General features: G+C 39.0%; 1 protein-coding gene across 4 annotated transcripts in view; it reads right to left on the reverse strand.

The window, feature by feature from the left end:
* The window catches only part of KLHL2 (kelch like family member 2), a 167,273-nt gene that overhangs the window by 63,136 nt on the left and 84,440 nt on the right, over positions 1-19,697 (reverse strand). For all 4 annotated transcript variants that reach the window (XM_070386694.1, XM_070386695.1, XM_070386693.1 and 1 more), the window contains one exon: positions 18,492-18,654. In XM_070386694.1, coding sequence (XP_070242795.1) covers positions 18,492-18,654 — 163 coding nt within the window. The remainder of the gene's footprint in view (positions 1-18,491; positions 18,655-19,697) is intronic.

Consider the following 19,697-nt stretch of genomic DNA (forward strand, 5'->3'; position numbering starts at 1 on the left):
AACAGTGGCAGACTTTATTTTGGGGGGCTCCAAAATCATTGCAGATGGTGACTGCAGCCAAGATATTAAAAGACACTTACTTCCTGGAAGGAAAGTTTTGACCAACCTGCTGCTAAGTTGTTTCAGTCGTGTCTGGCTCTGTGCAACCCCATGGACTGCAGCCTACCAGGCTCCTCTGCCCATGGGATTTTCCACGCATGACCAACCTAGACAGCATATTAAAAAGTAGAGACATTACTTTGCCAACAAATGTCTGTCTAGTCAAGGCTATGGTTTTTCCAGTAGTCATGTATGGATGCAAGAGTTGGACTATAAAGAAAGCTGAGCACTGAACTGTGCTTTTGAACTGTGGTGTTGGAGAAGACTCTTGAGAGTCCTTTGGACTGCAAGGAGATCCAACCAGTCCATCCTAAAGGAGATCAGTCCTGAATATTCACTGGAAGGACTGATGGCTGAAGCTGAAACTCCAATACTTTGGCCACCTGATGCAAAGAGCTGACTCTTTTGAAGAGACCCTGATGCTGGGAAAGCTTGAAGGCGGGAGGAGAAGGGGACGACAGAGGATGAGATGGTTGCATGGCATCACTGACTCAATGGACATGAGTTTGAGCGGACTCCAGGAGTTGGGTGATGGACAGGGAGGCCTGGCGTGCTGCAATCCCTAGGGTGGCAAAGAGTGGGACAGGACTGAGGGACTGAACTGAACTGAAACTATGTAACAATGTATCCTGCTGGAGGACTTGTTTCTCCTTCAGAAGAACCTTCTGACTAATCCTGTTATCTTAAAATGTATGTTGTGGGAGTGGGTCCTATTGTTAGTTCTAATCTTGTTAACTTAAGATGTATGCTATGGGAGTGGGTCTGTGAAAGTACATAAGGCCTTGATAAGACTAGTTAGTGGGCCACTCTCTGTCCCCCTTCTCATGTCTATGTCAGAAGCTTTCTCTGTCCCGTTTTGTACTTTAATAAACTGCTACATAAAAGCTCTTGAGTGATCAAGCCTGGTCCCTGGTCCTGACCTAAATCTTCTTCAGAAATCACAAATCTGACATCATTCACTGTAAGTAATCAGTGCTAGACAATAACAATACAGCAAGCTATTTCTCCAATATATATTTTTTAAAAAAAAATATGATTTCCTAACAATACCTTTAACGAATGAATAAAATCTTGCAATGTTTCTAAAACATTGAAATAACATAAGCCTGGCATGACTGACAGTAGCAGTTCTAAATTTAATGATTCTTATATGCATATTCAAATTTCTAGGCACCAAAAGCAACTGAAAACATGTTTGGGTAGAAATATGTTCAAAGGAACTCTGTAGGAAGAAAGGCAAGAAAATGGTTAGGGCTAACTATTTGTTATTTTATATTCTTTAGCAATTTTTTCTTAGATATGACAACAAAAGAACAGGAAACCAAAACAAAACTAGACAAATGGGACTATATTGAACATAAAAATGTTGTGCATCAAGACACAATAATCAACGTGCAAAAGCAACCTACTGGAATGGGAAAAAATACTTGCAGATCATACATCTGATTAGGTGTAATATATTAAAAATATAAAAATAACTCCTACAACTAAGCAAAAAAAAAAAATCTGATTAAAAAATAGGCAGAGGATCTGCACAGACGTTTTTGCAAAGAAGATATACAAATGGTGAACAAGCACAGGAAAAGATGCTCAACGTCATTAATCATCAGAAAATATAAATCAAAGCCACAGTGAGATATCACCTGACAACTGTTAGAATGACTACTATCAAAAAGACAAGTACTGATGAAGACATGGAGAAAAGGGAACCCTCCTGCACTGCGGATGGAAATGGTAAACTGGTGCAGTCACTGTGGAAAACACTATGGAGGTTCCTTAAAACATTAACAGTAGAACTACCATATGATCTAGCAAACCCACTGCTGGTATATATTTGAAGGAAATGAAATCACTACTTGAAGAGGTATCTATATTATCATGTTCACTGCGGTGTTATTCACAATAGCAAACATATTGTTGTTGCTCAGTCGTGTCCAACTCTTTGCAACCCCATGGATTGCAGTACGCAATCCTTACCTATCCTGTCTCCCAGTTTGCTCAAACTCATGTCCATCAAGTCGGTGATGCCATCCAACCAGTTCATCCTCTCTTGTCCCCTTCTCCTCCTACCCTCAATCTTTCCCAACATCAGGATCTTTTCCAATGAGTTGGCTCATTGCATCAGGTAGCTAAAGTACTGGAGCTTCAGCTTCAGCATCAGTCTCCCAATAAATATGGAAACAACCTAAGAGTCCATTAGCAAATGAATGAAAAAGGATGTGATAGACACACACACACACACATTACTTATGAAGAAAGAAGAAAACTGTGCCATTTGTAACAACTTGGATGGACTTTGAGGGCATCATGCTAAGTGAAATAAGTCACATGAAGACAAATATCACTTATATGTGAAAGCTAAAACAGTCAAAGCAATATAAACACAGTAGATTGGAGCAGTTACCAGGGCTTGGAGGGGTTAGGTCAAAGGGGACAGTCTTCTAGCTAGAAGGTGAATAAGTTCTGGGGATCTAACATATAGAATGGTGATTACCATTAACAATAAGACATTACACAGTTGAAAGCTGCTAACAGAATAAATCTCATGTACTCAAAAAATCAACAGTAATTATGTTTTGTTACTGGATTGTATGAGATCATATATTTTAGATATCAATCCCTTACAGATACATGATTTGCAAATACTTCCTCCTACCTTGTAGGTTGCCTTTTCATTTTGCTGATTGTTCCTGTTGTTGTGCAGAAGCTTTTTGGTTTTTATAAAGTCCTATGTAGTAATTTTTGCTTTTTTTTGCCATATCTGAAAAATTGCTATCAACACCAATGTGTTTCACAAAAACTCTCTGTTTTCATCTAGGAGCTTTATGGTTTCAGGTCTTATGTATAAGTCTCTAACCTATTTAAGTTAATTTCCTTAAGTGATGTAAGATAGGGGTCCAATTTTATTCTTTTAAGTATCCAATTCTTCCAACACCATTTACTGAAGACATGTGATATCCCTCATTGAATATTCTCACCTTCCTTGCTAAATACTGGTTGGCTATATATGAGGGGGTTATTGCCACGTGCTCGATTCTGTTCCATTGGTCCACATGTCTATATTTATGTCACTATCAGCCTGTTAGAGTGCCACACTCAATATGCCAGCAAATTTGGAAAACTCAGCAGTGGCCAAAGGACTGGAAAATGTCAGTTTTCATTCCAATCCTAAAGAAAGGCAATGCCAAAGAATGTTCAAACAACTGCACAATTGCACTCATTTCATGTGCCAGCAAAGAAATGCTCAAAATTATCCAAGCTAGGCTTCAAGAGTACCTGAACTGAGAACATCCAGATTTTCGAGCTGGTTTTAGAAAAGGCAGAGATCAAATTGCCAAGATCAAATTGATCATGGAAAAAGCATGAGGATTCCATAAAAACATCTACTTCTGCTTTATTGACTATGCTAAAGCCTTTGACTGTGTGGATCACAATAAACTGTGGAAAATTCTTAAAAGAGATGGGAATTAGGCACCTTACCTGCTGTTTAAGAAACCTGATTGCAGATCGAGAAAAAATGGTTAGAACCAGACATAGAACAATGGACTGTTTTCAAATTGGGAAAGGAGTACGTCAAGGCTGTGTATTGTCACCCTGCAGAGTACATCATGAGAAATGCCAGGTTGGATGAAGCACAAGCAAGACTCAAGATTGCTGGGAGAAATATCAATAACCTCAGATAAGCAGATGACACCACCCTTATGGCAAAGTGAAGAGGAACTAAAGAGCCTCTTGATGAAAGTGAAAGAACAGTGAAAAGGCTGGCTTAAAACTCAAGATTCAAAAAACTAATATGGCATCCAGTACCATCAGTTCAGTTGAGTTCAGTTGCTCAGTCGTGTCCGACTCTTTGTGACCTCATGAATCGCAGCACGCTAGGCTTCCCTGTCCAACACCAACTCCCAGAGTTCACTCAAACTCATGTCCATCGAGTCGGTGATGCCATCCAGCCATCTCATTCTCTGCCGTCCCCTTCTCCTCCTGCCCCCAATTCCTCCTAGCATCAGGATCAAGTGGCCAAAGTATTGGAGTTTCAGCTTCACCATCAGTCCTTCCAATGAACACCCAGGACTGATCTCCTTTAGGATGGACTGGTTGGATCTCCTTGCAGTCCAAGGGATTCTCAAGAGTCTTCTCCAGTTCAAAAGCATCAATTCTTCGGCGCTCAGCTTTCTTCACAGTCCAACTCTCACATCCATACATGACCACTGGAAAAACCATAGCCTTCATGGCAAATTGATAGGGAAACAATGGAAACAGTAGATACTTTATTTTCCTGGGCTCCAAAATCACTGCAGATGGTAACTGCAGCCATGAAATTAAAAGAATTAAAAAAATTCTTCCTTGGAAGAAATGCTATGACAAGCCTAGACAGCATATTAAAAAGTAAAGACATTACTTTGCCTGCAAAGGTCCATCTAGTCAAAGTTATGGTTTTTCCAGTAGTCATGTATGGATGTAAGAATTGGACTATAAAGAAAGCTGAGAGCCAAAGAACTGATGCTGTTGAATTGGTGTTAAGAGTCTTGACAGTTCCCTAGACTACAAGGAAATCAAACCAGTCAATCATAAAAGAAATCAGTCCTGAATATTCTTTGGAAGGACTGATGCTGAAGCTGAAGCTCCAATACTTTGGCCACCTGATGCAAAGAACTGACTCACTGGAAAAGACCCTGATGCTGGGAAAGACTGAAGGTAGGAGAAGGGGTTGACAGAGGATGAGATGGCCAGATGGCACCACTGACTCAATGGACATAAGTTTGAGCAAGGTCCAGGAGTTGGTGATGGACAGGGAATCCTGGCGAGGTGCAGTTCATGGGGTCACAATGAGTCAGACACCACTAAGCCACTGAACTGAAATGATAGATTTTGGTATGGTCCATTTTCATTTTTGTTTGCTTCAAGATATTTTTCAATTTTCTTTTTGATTTCTCCTTCTTTAGCTGTTTTCTTTAAATGTCCTTTTGATCTACTGGTTGTTCAGGACTGTGTTGTTTAATTTTCACACATTTGTGAATTTTTCAATTTCCTTCTGTTAACGATTTCTAGTATTGTACCACTATGGTCAAAAAGAATATTTGTATGGTTTTAATTTTCTTAAATCTGTTAAGACTAACTTTATGGTCTAGCCTATGGTGTATCCTGGAGAACATTCTGTGTGTGCTTGAGAAGAATATATCTTTTAGGTCCATTTGGTTTAAAGCTTGGTTGAAGTCTAGTTTCCTTGTTGATAATCTAGATGATTACCCATTGTTGAAGGTGGGTAATGATGTTCCTGAAAATTATTTTATTGTTGTCTGTTTCTCTTTCCAGACGTTTGAGGATTTAATACATTTCGGTGCTCCAAAGTTGTGTATACATATATTTATGACTGTTATATCTTCTCAATGAATTGAACCCTTTATCATTATATAATGACCTTTGCTGTCTCTAATGACCATTTTTGGCTTAACATCTGTTTTGTCTGACATCAGTATAGGTACCCCTGTACTCTTTTGGCTTTCACTTGCATGAAGTATCTTTTTCATCTCTTCACTCTGAGCCCATGTGTGTGTCCTCAAAGCTGAAGTGAGTCTCTGGTAAGTACCATATATTACTTTTTGTTTGTTTGTCTTTTAAGTCCATCCAGCCACTCTATGCCATTTGACTGGAGAATTCAATCCATTTATATTTAGCAAAATTATTGATAGATAAGATATTACAAATTCCATCTTACAGTTTTCTGGCTGTTTTTAGTTTCTTTGTTCTCTCATTGTCTTCCTTAGTAAACTAATGGTTTTCTGTGGTTGTGCATCTTTTGTGTATCTAGGTTTTTGCTTTGCTTTGTGGTTTCCAGGCTTACATAAAACACCTTATTGATGTAACAATCTATTTTATGCTGATGACAAATTTAATCACATACAAAAACTACTCTTTTACTCCCCTCTACCTTTAATGTATTTTGATGTATGGTTTACCTCTTTTTATATTTTATATTCATTAACAAATTATTATAGCTACAGTTAATTTTAATACACTTGTTCTTTAATCTTATACCATCATTTTAGAGTACTAGAGTATTCTTAATTTGATTATATACTTACCTTTACCAGTGTGTTGTATTTATATTTTTATACATTTTCATGTTATTTCATGTTATCATGTTAGTTGTATGTGTATTTTAATGCATTTTCATTTTATTAATTAGCACCCTCTTATTTCAGCTACAAGAACTCCTTTCAACACTTCTTTTATGGCAGAACTAGTGGTGATGAACTCCTTCAGCCTTTGTGTCTGAGAAATCTTTCTCTCTCCTTCATTTGTGAATCATGGACTAAAGAAGGAAGGTTTCTCCTGGCACTAAGCTGTGCTGCCACATGGTGAGGGGACACAGGTGAAGTCAAACTGCTTTTTTCAGCCTCTTCAGTATGTCCAAACATGTGTTGATATTGTTTTTGCTCCAATGGAATGCTAAATCGTCTCCTCTGGAAACCTAGACTTCCACAGAAGCTCCCTCATCTGTGGGAACAGTCTAGATCAGTGTTCCCTGGGTGCTCCCAGACTGCAGTCAAGAGGGGCTAAAACTGGTTCACAGATCACTTGAGAGCCACAGCCAGGACCAAAGTCTGCCTGCCTATTGCCTAATGCACAGTGGGCAAGGCTCCTTCTGGGTCCCTTAATGTATGGTGATGGATCCCACAGCTGCCACAAAGACACTTTCATTTGTGGGTGGATACAGGATATTTGGTGCATAGAGAGGGAAGACAAGAATGAGGGATGTGTTATGCTCATGACTAAAAAAGTGTTTTTAACCGTGTGAAATATTTTTGATTGAAATTTTAAAAACAAAAGGAAAAAAAAGTCACCCAACTAAGCCTAACTACTTTCTGTCCCCAGTGAGAAAGATAAGTGTTGGTACAGAGAATTAATGCATTTTATTGTGTTCACTTCAGTGACCAAACATCTCCTATCCTCCCCTACTTGGGCCACTGCCCTACCTTGCTGGCCTTCACACCAAAATTCTTTAGGGCAGACCTTAGTACTGACGCCTACATGCTGATGCACGCACACCTTTGTCTGTGGTAATACAGCCTCTGGCCCCCTTTCCCATCAAATTGTTCTTTGGAAGTTCTTTTATTGAGATTAGTATAATCTGTCTCAACCCTTGTGCAGTGTTTCACCTAAGAACTCTTTCTCCTAGCCTGGATTCTATAACACTTCTTTCTACCTTTCTAACTACTCTGTCTCTAACAGTTCCCTAAAACTAGATGTTACCTATGGTCCTGCCTGCCCTGACATCCCCTTCCATTCTCTGTTCAATCTCCTTTAATCATTCCATCCACATTTGTGTGTGTCCCAGTTATTGTCAACTTGTCACCCCAGTATGGTTGTTCCCAGACTCAACCTCTCTCCCAAACCCCAATAAATGAATTTCCAGCCATCTTTAGTCTCTATATGATCTGTCTAACTGTCATGGCTTTTTTAAACAAATAGATCCACCCCTATATCATGCACCTGCAACATATAAAAGCAGTTTTGTAAGATTCACATTATTCACTGCCATAGATCACTTATTTTCATCTGTTTTGAGTTCTGTGATGTTTTTTAATCATTATGCATCTTTCCATTGATGGCACTTCTTCACTTCTTGGCTTGAAGCTCAACAAAGATGCTCTGGCTGAGTCTACTGATTGTCTCCCTCAAAACAAATCAAGGTCTTCTGCTGGCCAAGCTGTCTTTGGCTACTGCTAATAATCTTGCCAAGTGTGAGAACCTCTAAATTGATAACACATTTCACTGCTGACTGGCCCTTGAGCAATCAAGACTAAAACCCATCTACACCTTCCTCCAGACACCTGCCTGATCTCTCGTGTTTCTTTTGGGTATCAATGGCTTCGTTACCCACACTGACTCCAAATCTAAATAGTCTCAGTCACAGTTGATTCCTCACTAGTCCCTCCTCTTTTTATTATAGTAAAAACATAAGACAATTTACCACCTTAACCATTTTTCAGTTCAGTCCAGTCGCTCAGTTGTGTCTGACTCTTTGTGACCCTATGAACCGCTGTCTAGGTTGATCATAACTTTCCTTGCAAGGAGTAAGCGTCTTTTAATTTCATGGCTGCAATCATTATCTACAGTGATTTTAGAGCCCCCAAAAATAAAGTCTGCCACTGTTTCCAGTTTCCCCATCTATTTCCCATGAAGTGATGGGACCGCATGCCATAATCTTTGTTTTCTGAAAGTTGAGCTTTAAGCCAACTTTTATCAAGAGGCTCTTTAGTTCTTCTTCCCTTTCTGCCATAAGAGTGGTGTCATCTGCATATTGAGGTTATTGATATTTCTCCTGGCAATCTTGATTCCAGCTTGTGCTTCATCCAGTCCAGCATTTCTCATGATGTACCCTGCATATAAGTTAAATAAGCAGGGTGACAATATACAGCCTTGACGTACTCCTTTTCCTATTTGGAACCAGTCTGTTGTTCCATGTCCAGTTCTAACTGTTGCTTCCTGTCCTGCATACAGGTTTCTCAAGAGGCAGGTCAGGTGGTCTGGTATTCCCATCTCTTTCAGAATTTTCCACAGTTTGTTGTGATCCATACAGTCAAAGGCTTTGGCATAGTCAATAAAGCAGAAATAGATGGTTTTCTGGAACTCTCTTGCTTTTTTGATGATCCACCAGATGTTGGCAATTTGATCTCTGGTTCCTCTGCCTTTTCTAAAACCAGCTTGAACATCTGGAAGATCATGGTTCATGTACTGTTGAAGCCTGGCTTGGAGGATTTTGAGCATTACTTTACTAGCGTGTGAGGAGGACAACTGTGTGGTAGTTTGAGCATTCTTTGGCATTGCCTTTCTTTGGGATTGAATGAAAACTGACCTTTTCCAGTCTTATGGCCATTGCTGAGTTTTCCAAATTTGCTAGCATATTGAGTGCAGCACTTTCACAGCATCATCTTTTAGAATTTGAAATAGCTCAACTGGAATTCCATCACCACCACTAGCTTTATTCGTAGTGATGCTTCCTAAGGCCAACTTGACTTCACATTCCAGGATGTCTGGCTCTAGGTGAATGATCACACCATCATGATTATCTGGGTCGTGAAGATCTTTTTTGTACAGTTCTTCTCTGAATTCTTGCCACCTCTTCTTAATATCTTCTGCTTCTGTTAGGCCCATACCATTTCTGTCCTTTATTGAGCGCATCTTTGCATGCAATGTTGCCTTGGTATCTCTAATTTTCTTGAAGAGATCTCTAGTCTTTCCCATTCTATTGCTTTCCGCAATTTCTTTTCATTGATCACTGAGGAAGGCTTTCTTATTTCTCCCTGCTATTCTTTGGAACTCTGCATTCAAATGGCTATATCTTTCCTTTTCCCCTTTGCTTTTCGCTTCTCTTCTTTTCACACCTATTTGTAAGGCCTCCTCAGACAGCCATTTTGCTTTTTTGCATTTCTTTTTCTTGGGGATCCCTGTCTCCTGTACAATGTCACAAACCTCCATCCATAGTTCATCAGGCACTCTATCTATCAGATCTAGTCCCTTAAATCTAGTTCTCACTTCCATTTTATAATCATAAGGGATTTGATTTAGGTCATACCTGAATGGTCTAGTGGTTTTCCCCACTTTCTTCAATTTAAGTCTGAATTTGCCAATAAGGAGTTCATGATTTGAGCCACAGTCAGCTTCTGGTCTTGTTTTTGCTCACTGTATAGTCATACTTACCCACTTTTAAGTATGCATATAGTTCAGCAGTGTTATGTATGCTCACACTGTAAAGTCTAAAACTGTGTACCCAGTAAACAACTCTTCTCTTCCTCCATCCCCTCCTCTCTATAACCTGTAAAATAAATTGCTTCTCAAATCCTGGGAATCCTAAATAGTAACTCTGGAAAGTCATAAGATTTACTGATACAAGGGACCTGACCACAACTTCCGTATGAAAGAGTAATCTCTAAAATGTTCACATTCAATGGGTATCTGGCTATCGTTTGCAGACATGAGCAGAGAGCAAAGCAGCCACATCACCCTTGAGCACTCACTACAAGCTTCTTTATGTTGCACTAAAATCTTTCTCCTTAATTTTTAACACTGATTCTACTTATACTCACCACAGAACAAGGTTAAGCTCTTTCTCTCATGAAATTCCCTCAAACTTTTACAGAGAACATTATATTCTCCAGAATTTTACAAATTCTTTTGACTACTCCTTATAAAACATAGTTTCAGGTCTTCAACATCATCCTGGCTCTGAATTCAGTGCTTCAGTTCATCACTCTCTCTTAAAACATGTAATTGAAAATGAGCTCAATTTCATAGATATAATCTGACCTGGGTGGAAGAGAATGAGATAATCACCTTACATCTTTATAGATATAATTACATTTCTGATTGCTATTGAATCCACGATCAACAAAAACCCTAATATCTTTGGACTGGTTTGGCCAATATAAGCCTAATACTTGTCACAAGGGCTTCCCTGGTGGCTCAGATTGTAAAGAGTCTGCCTGCAAACTCTGTACCATGAAATCTACAAACCCAGAGACCCATGTTCGATCCCTGGTCAGGAAGTTCCCCTGGAGAAGGAAATGGCAACCGACTCTAGTATTCTTGCCTGTAGAATCCCACGGACGGAGGAGCTTTGCTGACTACAGTTCATGGGGTCACGAAGAGTTGGACACAACTGAGCAACTGAGCAACTTCACTTCCTTCCTTCCTTCCTTCCTTGTCATAAAGCTGAGATAAGAGATTCTTCCTTTTCACTAAATGAATTGTTATTCAGATTTCTGTATCTCAGTAAGGTATAGTAGAATTGAGCAGCTACTGCACATTGGCAATACATATGCACCCACTGAAATGTACCTACAAAGCTTTACCTAAAATGTAATGCTGAAAGGCAGAACATTTCAGTCTAGTCTGTTTCCTGTACTTATATCCAGGGTCAGTTCCAAGATCCACAACCTTCTCTCTATCTTCACTACCCTAATTCTGTTACCAACCTTACTTACTCTTTCCAGTCATCCCACCCATATGTTAACAGAATATTCTGTTTATGGCACAGAGCTTTTATTGTGGTATTAGTGATTTGCCTCTACTAGTTTCCTCTGCCACTGAGTAAAGCCAACCAGTAATCACACTGCCATTTGATGATCAGTTCCTTCTCTCTAAAAGAGCATGATTCCCAGCAGTATTAACTATGCTATAGCCATGCAATATACATTAAACATATATATTATACATATATAATGTACACAAGCATTCTTCCTTATATATAAGAAATCTCTTCACTCTGTAGAGCAACTGAATTTTCCTGTTTTATTCCCTCCTACAAATAAAATTAGTTTGTCAGAAATGAGAGATACTCACCAGGATTTATCACACCAGGTCTAAAAGGCTCAAGTCGCTCATCTCAAATTAAGCTGATGAAGTCAACAATACAAGCCCAAAGTTCTTTTTGTTTTGCACCCTCTGATAAGAAACAAAGTAGTCTTCATACCTGATTTCTACACAACAAGAACCTTTTTGATCAAAATTAAATACCAAGAGGGGTTCATATAATTCCTCTATACTCCATCTAGAGCAGAATCCTATCTGAAAAGTGAGGTTAAGTGACTGGATAACAACAGTATTTTAAGTCCACAAACAGCTTACCTCTGAGAAAGTGTTCTGGGGAAAATAAAGATATCTCTAGTCTTCATTTTCTTAATTAATACAATTAAAGTGTTAGACTAGATAACTGCTAAGTTCCCAACTAGGGCTAGCACTCCATGAGTCTTTCATTCTGAATACTATTAGTTTCTGCTGCTGCTGCTAAGTCACTTCAGTCATGTCTGACTCTGTGCGACCCCACAGATGGCAGCCCATCAGGCTCCACCGTCCCTGGGATTCTCCAGGCAAGAACACTGGAGCAGGTTGCCATTTCCTTCTCCAATGCATGAAACTGAAAAGTGAAAGTGAAGTCGCTCAGTCGTGTCTGACTCCTAGCGACCCCATGGACTGCAGCCTACCAGGCTCCTCCGCCCATGGGATTTTCCAGGCAAGAGTACCAGAGTGGGGTGCCATTGCCTTCTCCAACTATTAGTTTCTAGGGGTGAAAAAACCCATATATGTATCTCCAGCAGTCCCCATTAACACACAATTTGGTGAAACCTGAGAACAGCTAACTCATGTCAGCTAGAAAAACTGTCAACAAAGCAAAACAGACTGCATATAGTTAACTAGGACATAAATGAGGACTATAATGAATTTAAGAATATAAAAATGATTAATTCTTTTAAGAGCTGTCATTTAAGTCAGCAAACAATCAAGCAGCGGTGCACATCAAATGCTTTCATTATCTTCCAAAGGAAGAATTTTCTTTAGTAGTACATTAACATAGCAATAGACTTTCAATAAACAGCATCTACTCTTTATTATGAATATCACAAAGTCAAGGCTGGTGACACCATTATTAGAACCACTCTCTCAAGTTTCTTTCAAGAGGGCTGTTTCCAAAATCATGAGTTTATTTTGACAGATGTTTACCCCAAGTAGTGATTCCTAGCCTAAATTATAGGAATGCAAAAATGACTAATGGAAACTGACAGCAGAAGAAAATGTCATGGGATGAGCTCTCACAGAGAATAGAGCATAATCTGGATATACTAAAATTGGGTGTGAGTTGACTATTACTGGCCAATAAACTCCTTGGAATCAGGGGTTAAATCACACTGAACCTGTTATCATCCACAGCAGTTCAGGCAATACCAGGCACACAGACGGTAGTTTTGAAAGAACTGACTACTGGGTCTAAGCTCAGCAGCCAAGAGATAACTAGAAGAATTGGGACCAGAGAACACAGATTTATGAAGAAATAAAAGAGCATGAGGGCAGGAAATGCTCAGCATCGGTAGTTTATGGTCCCCAGAAAGGTTGATACCTTGGAGCTCCAAATGGGAACAAGGTTCAAAATGACCTAGAGTTGTGTGACAAATGGGTTTATGGAAGGAAGACAGTAGTCACAAGGAGGTAGGAAGAGGGAGTCTCAGTAGAGACAACAGTACAGATTTTGAAGTTGCTGGCAGCAAGAGAAACAAAGTGCAGAGGGAAGGAACAACGGAGGCCTGAAGGCGTAGAGAGAAAATAGGCTGCAGAGAGAGTGCTGCAGACTGACAGCGAGCCAGTGCAGAACTGAGGATGGTGACAGTGAGAGAGGAACAGTCTGGAAGTCTACCCTCCTACCCACCTTCCTGGTGAGTCACTCTCTTTAAGGGGGAGTACCACTTAAAGAAGTTTGCCCCCAACAAACAGGTAGGGAAAAAGCAAAGTTTCATTTAAAATAACGGGAGAGAGGGCACACATGAAAACAGCTTGGTCATCGCACAAGCACAGTGGGAAGGCTAAAGTAGGGCAGTATGGGGTTCATGGACAGGCCTAGGATATACAAACAGATAATAGGGTTAAGTGCAAGGAGAATGAGAAATAAACTGAAAGCATGTCAGAGACAGGAGAAAGGGACTTCTTCACAGGTAGCTTTATTACAGAGGAATGCCAGGTTCCTCAGAGTTTCAGCTGGTTTGAAAATGAGAGTAAATATTTCCCCAAAGGTCAGTTAGAATCTATATTAACCAGCTTCTCAGATTTTTAGTGTGGTGAGTGTTGAGATGTTGGAATGACTAAGAATCTGGAATTTATTGCTTCCCTTAAATTTGTTAGAAATTCTCACAATTCAACCACTGGTAACTTTTGTTTATCAACAAAGAAGGCTGAATAAAATTTGTATTTCAAATTAAAATCTAACTTCCAAAAGCATCTTTTACTGAGATTATTAAAATGCACCTGAAGTTGTAAGTTCAGTTTTTATCTCCTCTATATTTTCAGTCCAGCAAAAATGCTCAAAGTCTTAATGATTTGGGGAATGAATTAAATATAGACATCACTCAAAACACATCAGAAGAGTCCACAAACCAGCATTCTCCAAACAAGTCCACACTCTTAGGAGATGTGAAAGTTTTCATTTTTAGGTATACAGCAAAAATAATTTCATACAGCTTTTTAGCTAAGAAAACCACCACTCAAGAACATAACAAAGGTTGATTACAGTCCAGAACACCAGGCTTCAATATGCAGGTCATTTTGCCTGGCTGGTCTGGTGACCCTTGATTGTTCATGGTTTGAGGCTGTTCACAACCCTAGAAAATAGCATGGGCCAGGGCGTGGGGCTGGGACTGAAACCAAGGGAGGGGGGCACCAGGCTGGGCAGAGCAGACTCTCCTGCACTGCTCAGACCTCCTACCTTCTCCACCTGGTTTCCCACATTTTTCACTTTTTCTAAAGATGCTGATACTAAGAAAAACAAGCACCATTCACAGAGATTCCCATAGAATATCTTCACTCTTCTATTATACCTGCACAATTTAACTATAATGAATACAACAGAGCTCATTCCCAATCTCCAAGAGAAAGGAATGATGCAGATCTTGTGCCCAGAGCCCTGGTGAATTTTCAGAGGATAAGGATGCTCCAGTCTCAACACACAGTTATACCTTAGATCAGAAAGTACGCTGAGGTCATGTAACTTTCTTCACTTTCCCACCCTCTCTCTCAACCTTCTTTCTCCCCTCTCCTTCTTTCCATGTATGTATGGACTTCTATATGCATTAACTTGTCTATTGCTCTTTATTTCTTCCTTTCTTTCTTTCTTGCTTGTATGTCTCAGACCCTACTTAAAAGCCTAGGAGAGGGGAAAAAAGTTAAGATTTTAACTTCCATCTATTACCATTGTTATGGAAATACCTTCACTCTCCTAGATCTATTCACATGTTCTAATTTGAACTTGAAAGCAATTTAGGTGTCTGGGTAGGCCTCTGGACACATAAGTACTTGAATTGTAAAAATAAACGAGGAAGGGATTGAAAAACAATAAGGCAGAAAAAGAGAACTCTAGGTATTTTCCTGTGTTGACTCTTTACCTTCTGTTTGCTTAAGATAAAAACAACATTCAGATATTTTCATTATGAAGAACTACTTCAGTATTATACTGGATTATTTATTGTAGAAAGAGCATCCCAGGTGGCTCAGTGGGTAAAGAATTCTGCCTGCAATGCAGGAGACATGGATTTGATCTCTGGGTTGGAAAGATCCCCTGGAGGAAGGCATGGCAACCCATTCCAGTATTCTTTCCTGGAGAATCCCATGGACAGAGGAGCCTGTGGGTTGCAAAGAGTTGGCCATGACTGAAGTGACTGAGTACACACACACATTTATTTTAGAAAGTTTCCTGCAGCTAGTTATCAATACACCAAAGTTATGGAAACAACTTGACTATATGAAATTGGTCACTGCAATTTTATTTCTTTATAAGTATAAGAAATATGTAGATGAAATAATATGACTGAATTGCTCCAAAATAATACAAGAATTCAAAAATTCATCAAGCTGTAGATGTCTAATTTGCATACTTTACATGTTTACTAGTCTGCACTAAAAAGTTTACAGAAAAAATTATAACATAGGAAAGAGAAGTCAAGAAGGGTGTAGTTAAAATAAAATTATTCATGAATTGACAACTCTCAGTGTTGGGTAGTGAGTACTATTCCATTTTTTCATGGTTGCAACTTTTCATAATAAAAGATGCTGTAAAATGTTACTTAGAAATGAGCAATTTTAAGATTCAGATGCATGGTATGAGATGCAGTACATCTTTTAAAATAAGACTGATTATAGTGTGTAAATATGGTAAATCAAATTTTATTTGTAATTTTGCTGAAAGTGATAATTTTTTCATAAAAAATTCTTGGCATAATTATGTAGAAAGAGTCTGTATACTAAGATGTAGAGGTGTTGTAATTCTAGTAGAAAATTGTTGACATTCTGTCATAAACTACAATAAATTTAAAACTGTAAAGAAGAGAAAGAAATAATAAAATATTATTGTATTCTAAAACACAGTAAGTGAGTTTGTTCTGATGTGAGTAAAACTAAGAGTTCTACCACAGCATGAGAACTATGTATGGAAATTTTTTGCATTAATCCTACTTTATCCCTTCTCTTTCTATCTCTTAAAACTCAGTAACATTGATCAAGTACGAAGGACAACTAGCAGTCCAAGAAAGATATTAACTAGAGATTGCTTTATGTAGAAAAAACTATCCAAAAAAACCGCACAAAGCCTCTTTGGCTTTTGTAATATAAATCACTTAGAACAGGTGCATTATGTCTAGCAATTAACAGGTCTAATGGATTTCTATTTAGCTGAAGAACAGAATTGGCTGCACTGGAGAACACATCAATAAATACAAATTTGTGTTTGGTTTTCTTAAAATACCTCATCCCCTCAAAAGAACTATATGAATATTGCTACATGTTATAATGTATTGCCCAACTTACAGAAATTACATTCTAAAAGTTTACCTGTAATTAAGCATTCTGGGACTCAGATCACATTTTCCCACTGAAACAATTTTACAAAGGGTAGTTAAGCCAATCAGGCCACCCCAGAGAAATCTATAAATTTCAAAATTACTGGACCTGGTATGGTTTATTGCAGCACTTTTTTTCCCCCAACTAACCCCTTTGTACTACTATTACTTTGATAAACGCAATAGGGATTCTAGGAATAAAGCTCCTGTCAGATACTCTGCCTTGCATGAATCTATGTTCCTTAGTTATCAGAGTAGGCAGAGTGGAGGAGAGTTTAGATGAGGGGCTTTTGCATTTGAAGGGTACAGGAAGTTGGGGCCCTACAATTTACTAAGGGGCAGCAGTCTTGGAATGTTCTTTAGTAACTTGCTTCTACTGGGTCTCACAGATACAGGGTGGAGATGTGGACTGTATCTTTCACCAAGTTTATCATCTAGAAAATGTTGTTTTTTTAATTAGAAACTTTTTAATAATCATTTTTAATATGAGTTTTTTAAATGTTTATAAACTCAGAGCTAAATAAATTATAGGTTACTCCTGTGTACTTTAGCTACACCCAAAGCTGTGACAATAATCTGCTCCGTGACTGGACAACCACAGGCCTCTGCCCACTATAAGGAGAGGATGCCACCAGGAGGTCCTGAAAACCAGCATTTAATCTAAGCAGAGGGCTGCCTCTAGTTGAAGTCAACATTTCTCCTCTACTCACAGTCAACTAGATTTCATTGCTTTGAAAATGTTTAAGCCAAAATCATTGCAAATGGTGATTGCGGCCATGAAATTAAAAGACGCTTACTCCTTGGAAGGAAAGTTATGACCAACCTAGATAGCATATTCAAAAGCAGAGACATTACTTTGCCAACAAAGGTCCGTCTAGTCAAGGCTATGGTTTTTCCAATAGTCATGTATGGATGTGAGAGTTGGACTGTGAAGAAAGCTGAATGCCGAAGAATTGATGCTTTTGAACTGTGGTGTTGGAGAAGACTCTTGAAAGTCCCTTGGACTGCAAGGAGATCCAACCAGTCCATTCTGAAGGAGATCAGCCCGGGGATTTCTTTGGAAGGAATGATGCTAAAGCTGAAACTCTAGTACTTTGGCCGCCTCATGCGAAGAGTTGACTCATTGGAAAAGACTCTGATGTTAGGAGGGATTGGGGGCAGGAAGAAAAGGGGACAACAGAGGATGAGATGGCTAGATGGCATCACTGATCTCGATGGACATGAGTTTGGGTGAACTCTAGGAGTTGGTGATGGACAGGGAGGCCTGGCATGCTGAAATTCGTGGGGTCGCAAAGAGTCAGACACGACTGAGCGACTGAACTGAACTGAACTGAAGCCACAAGTTGTTTTCTTGGATACAAGAAAAGGTTGCAAAAAGCAGGGATAAAATGACTTAATTTCATATGTAAACACTTTTTTAAATCCTATTAATTTGACAGTGTGAAAGAAAAACATAGAGATTCAATATTTGCATAAAATGATCTACTCTAATATTTAGGCCTAATATCATGTACTGCTGCTGCTGCTGTTAAGTCGCTTCAGTCGTGTCTGACTCTGTGTGACTCACAGATGGCAGCCCACCAGGCTCCCCTGCCCCTGGGATTCTCCAGGCAAGAACACTGGAGTGGGTTGCCATTTCCTTCTCCAATGCATGAAAGTGAAAAGTGAAAGTGAACTTGCTCAGTCGTGTCCAACTCTTAGCAACCCCATGGACCACAGCCTACCAGGCTCCTCCATCCATGGGATTTTCCAGGCAAGAGTACTGGAGTGGGGTGCCATCGCCTTCTCCGAATATCATGTACAGTTTATGTTTTTCTTTAAAATTCAGAACTCTATGAGTATGCTTCAATTATGCAGTGCTATAATACCAGCATAAGATTTTAAATGTATTTTTTTAATGTGCAGATCTAAAAACATGAGACAAATTTCCAGAAATCACTATAGAATCATATTAGAAATCAAGAGTTTCAGATTCTTCCTGTCTCAAATTCAGTCAAGATTTATTCCACTTGCCTGCATAGGTGTTGGCCTTGTTTAGTAGGTCCGTGCATGCGTGCATATCAGCAAAAGCCCGGATTCCTAAGCAGTTGACAGGGTGAAGCTGAGATTCCAAAAATTCACAGCAAGTCTTCTTCACATCCTGTAACTGTAACAGACCAGCTGCTGGGAGAAGTACCTGTAACACAACAAGTGAGCATGCTTATCCGACTGGCTAGAAGTTTACTCTTCATTGTGTCTACAGAGAGCTCAGGGATTCAGCCACAGCTCAATATCTGCACCCAGACCCCAGCATCCCATAGAGAAGTAATGTAACTATTATTTGCAAAAAGGATGATGCCTCCTTCCAATCTCCGTAATATCTATGGAATCTTTCAAAGGTTTCTTCTTGGTCACAAGAATATAAGAGACATCAGATTATACTAGATTAACAATTCTTTTCATAGATCTAAACAAATGTTCCTTTGAATTTTAAAAACATAAATTATTAGACTGCTAGGGGGTGCCATGGTTCCATGAAAATGATTTTCTTCCCTTAGAGTAGTCATGAGATTCAGTGATTTGTGAAGAAGGGGTGAGCACAGAGTAATAATACTAGAGTGGCTTGCCATGTCCTCCTCCAGGGTGTCTTCCTAACCCAGGAATTGAACCCAGAACTCCCACATTGCAGGCAGATTCTTTACTGTCTGAGCCATAAGGAAAGCCCACACCAAAGCTTCATCTTTTTGTTATTCCACTAAGTAACACCACAAACTACTTTCCTTAGCGGGGTAGAACGATTTAAAACTCAACAGTCTAAATGCAAGCAACTTCTTTGAAATATATGTGCTAAAAAAGAAAACAAAAGGAGTAATTATTTAATAATAACTTTTTAATTTATATTTTTATTTCAGTATCTCCATAAGACTCTGTATTAATTAGGTTATTCTTTGGGATTTAATCAGTGTCTTCACTATAAATATGATATCCAACACAATTACTTTTCAAATAGGCCAATAATGGAAACATTTTTATTTGTACGTAAATTAGTACAATGCTATGTAAAGGACCATACTGGAAAGTCAAATTGGAAAACTTTATAAAAAAGAAGCTGGCAAATCCTTCTATAAAAGCCAAAAAGGTGTGTGTGTGGGGGGGAGGGGACTATTAGAAAAATAGTCAATTTTAGAAAAGATAACCTGGGCATATTAGCATAAAAATTAAGTTAAGTTCTAAGTTCCT

Source organism: Bos mutus, chromosome 17 (genome assembly GCF_027580195.1).
Source record: "Bos mutus isolate GX-2022 chromosome 17, NWIPB_WYAK_1.1, whole genome shotgun sequence".
In the NCBI taxonomy this organism is placed as follows: domain Eukaryota; kingdom Metazoa; phylum Chordata; class Mammalia; order Artiodactyla; family Bovidae; genus Bos; species Bos mutus.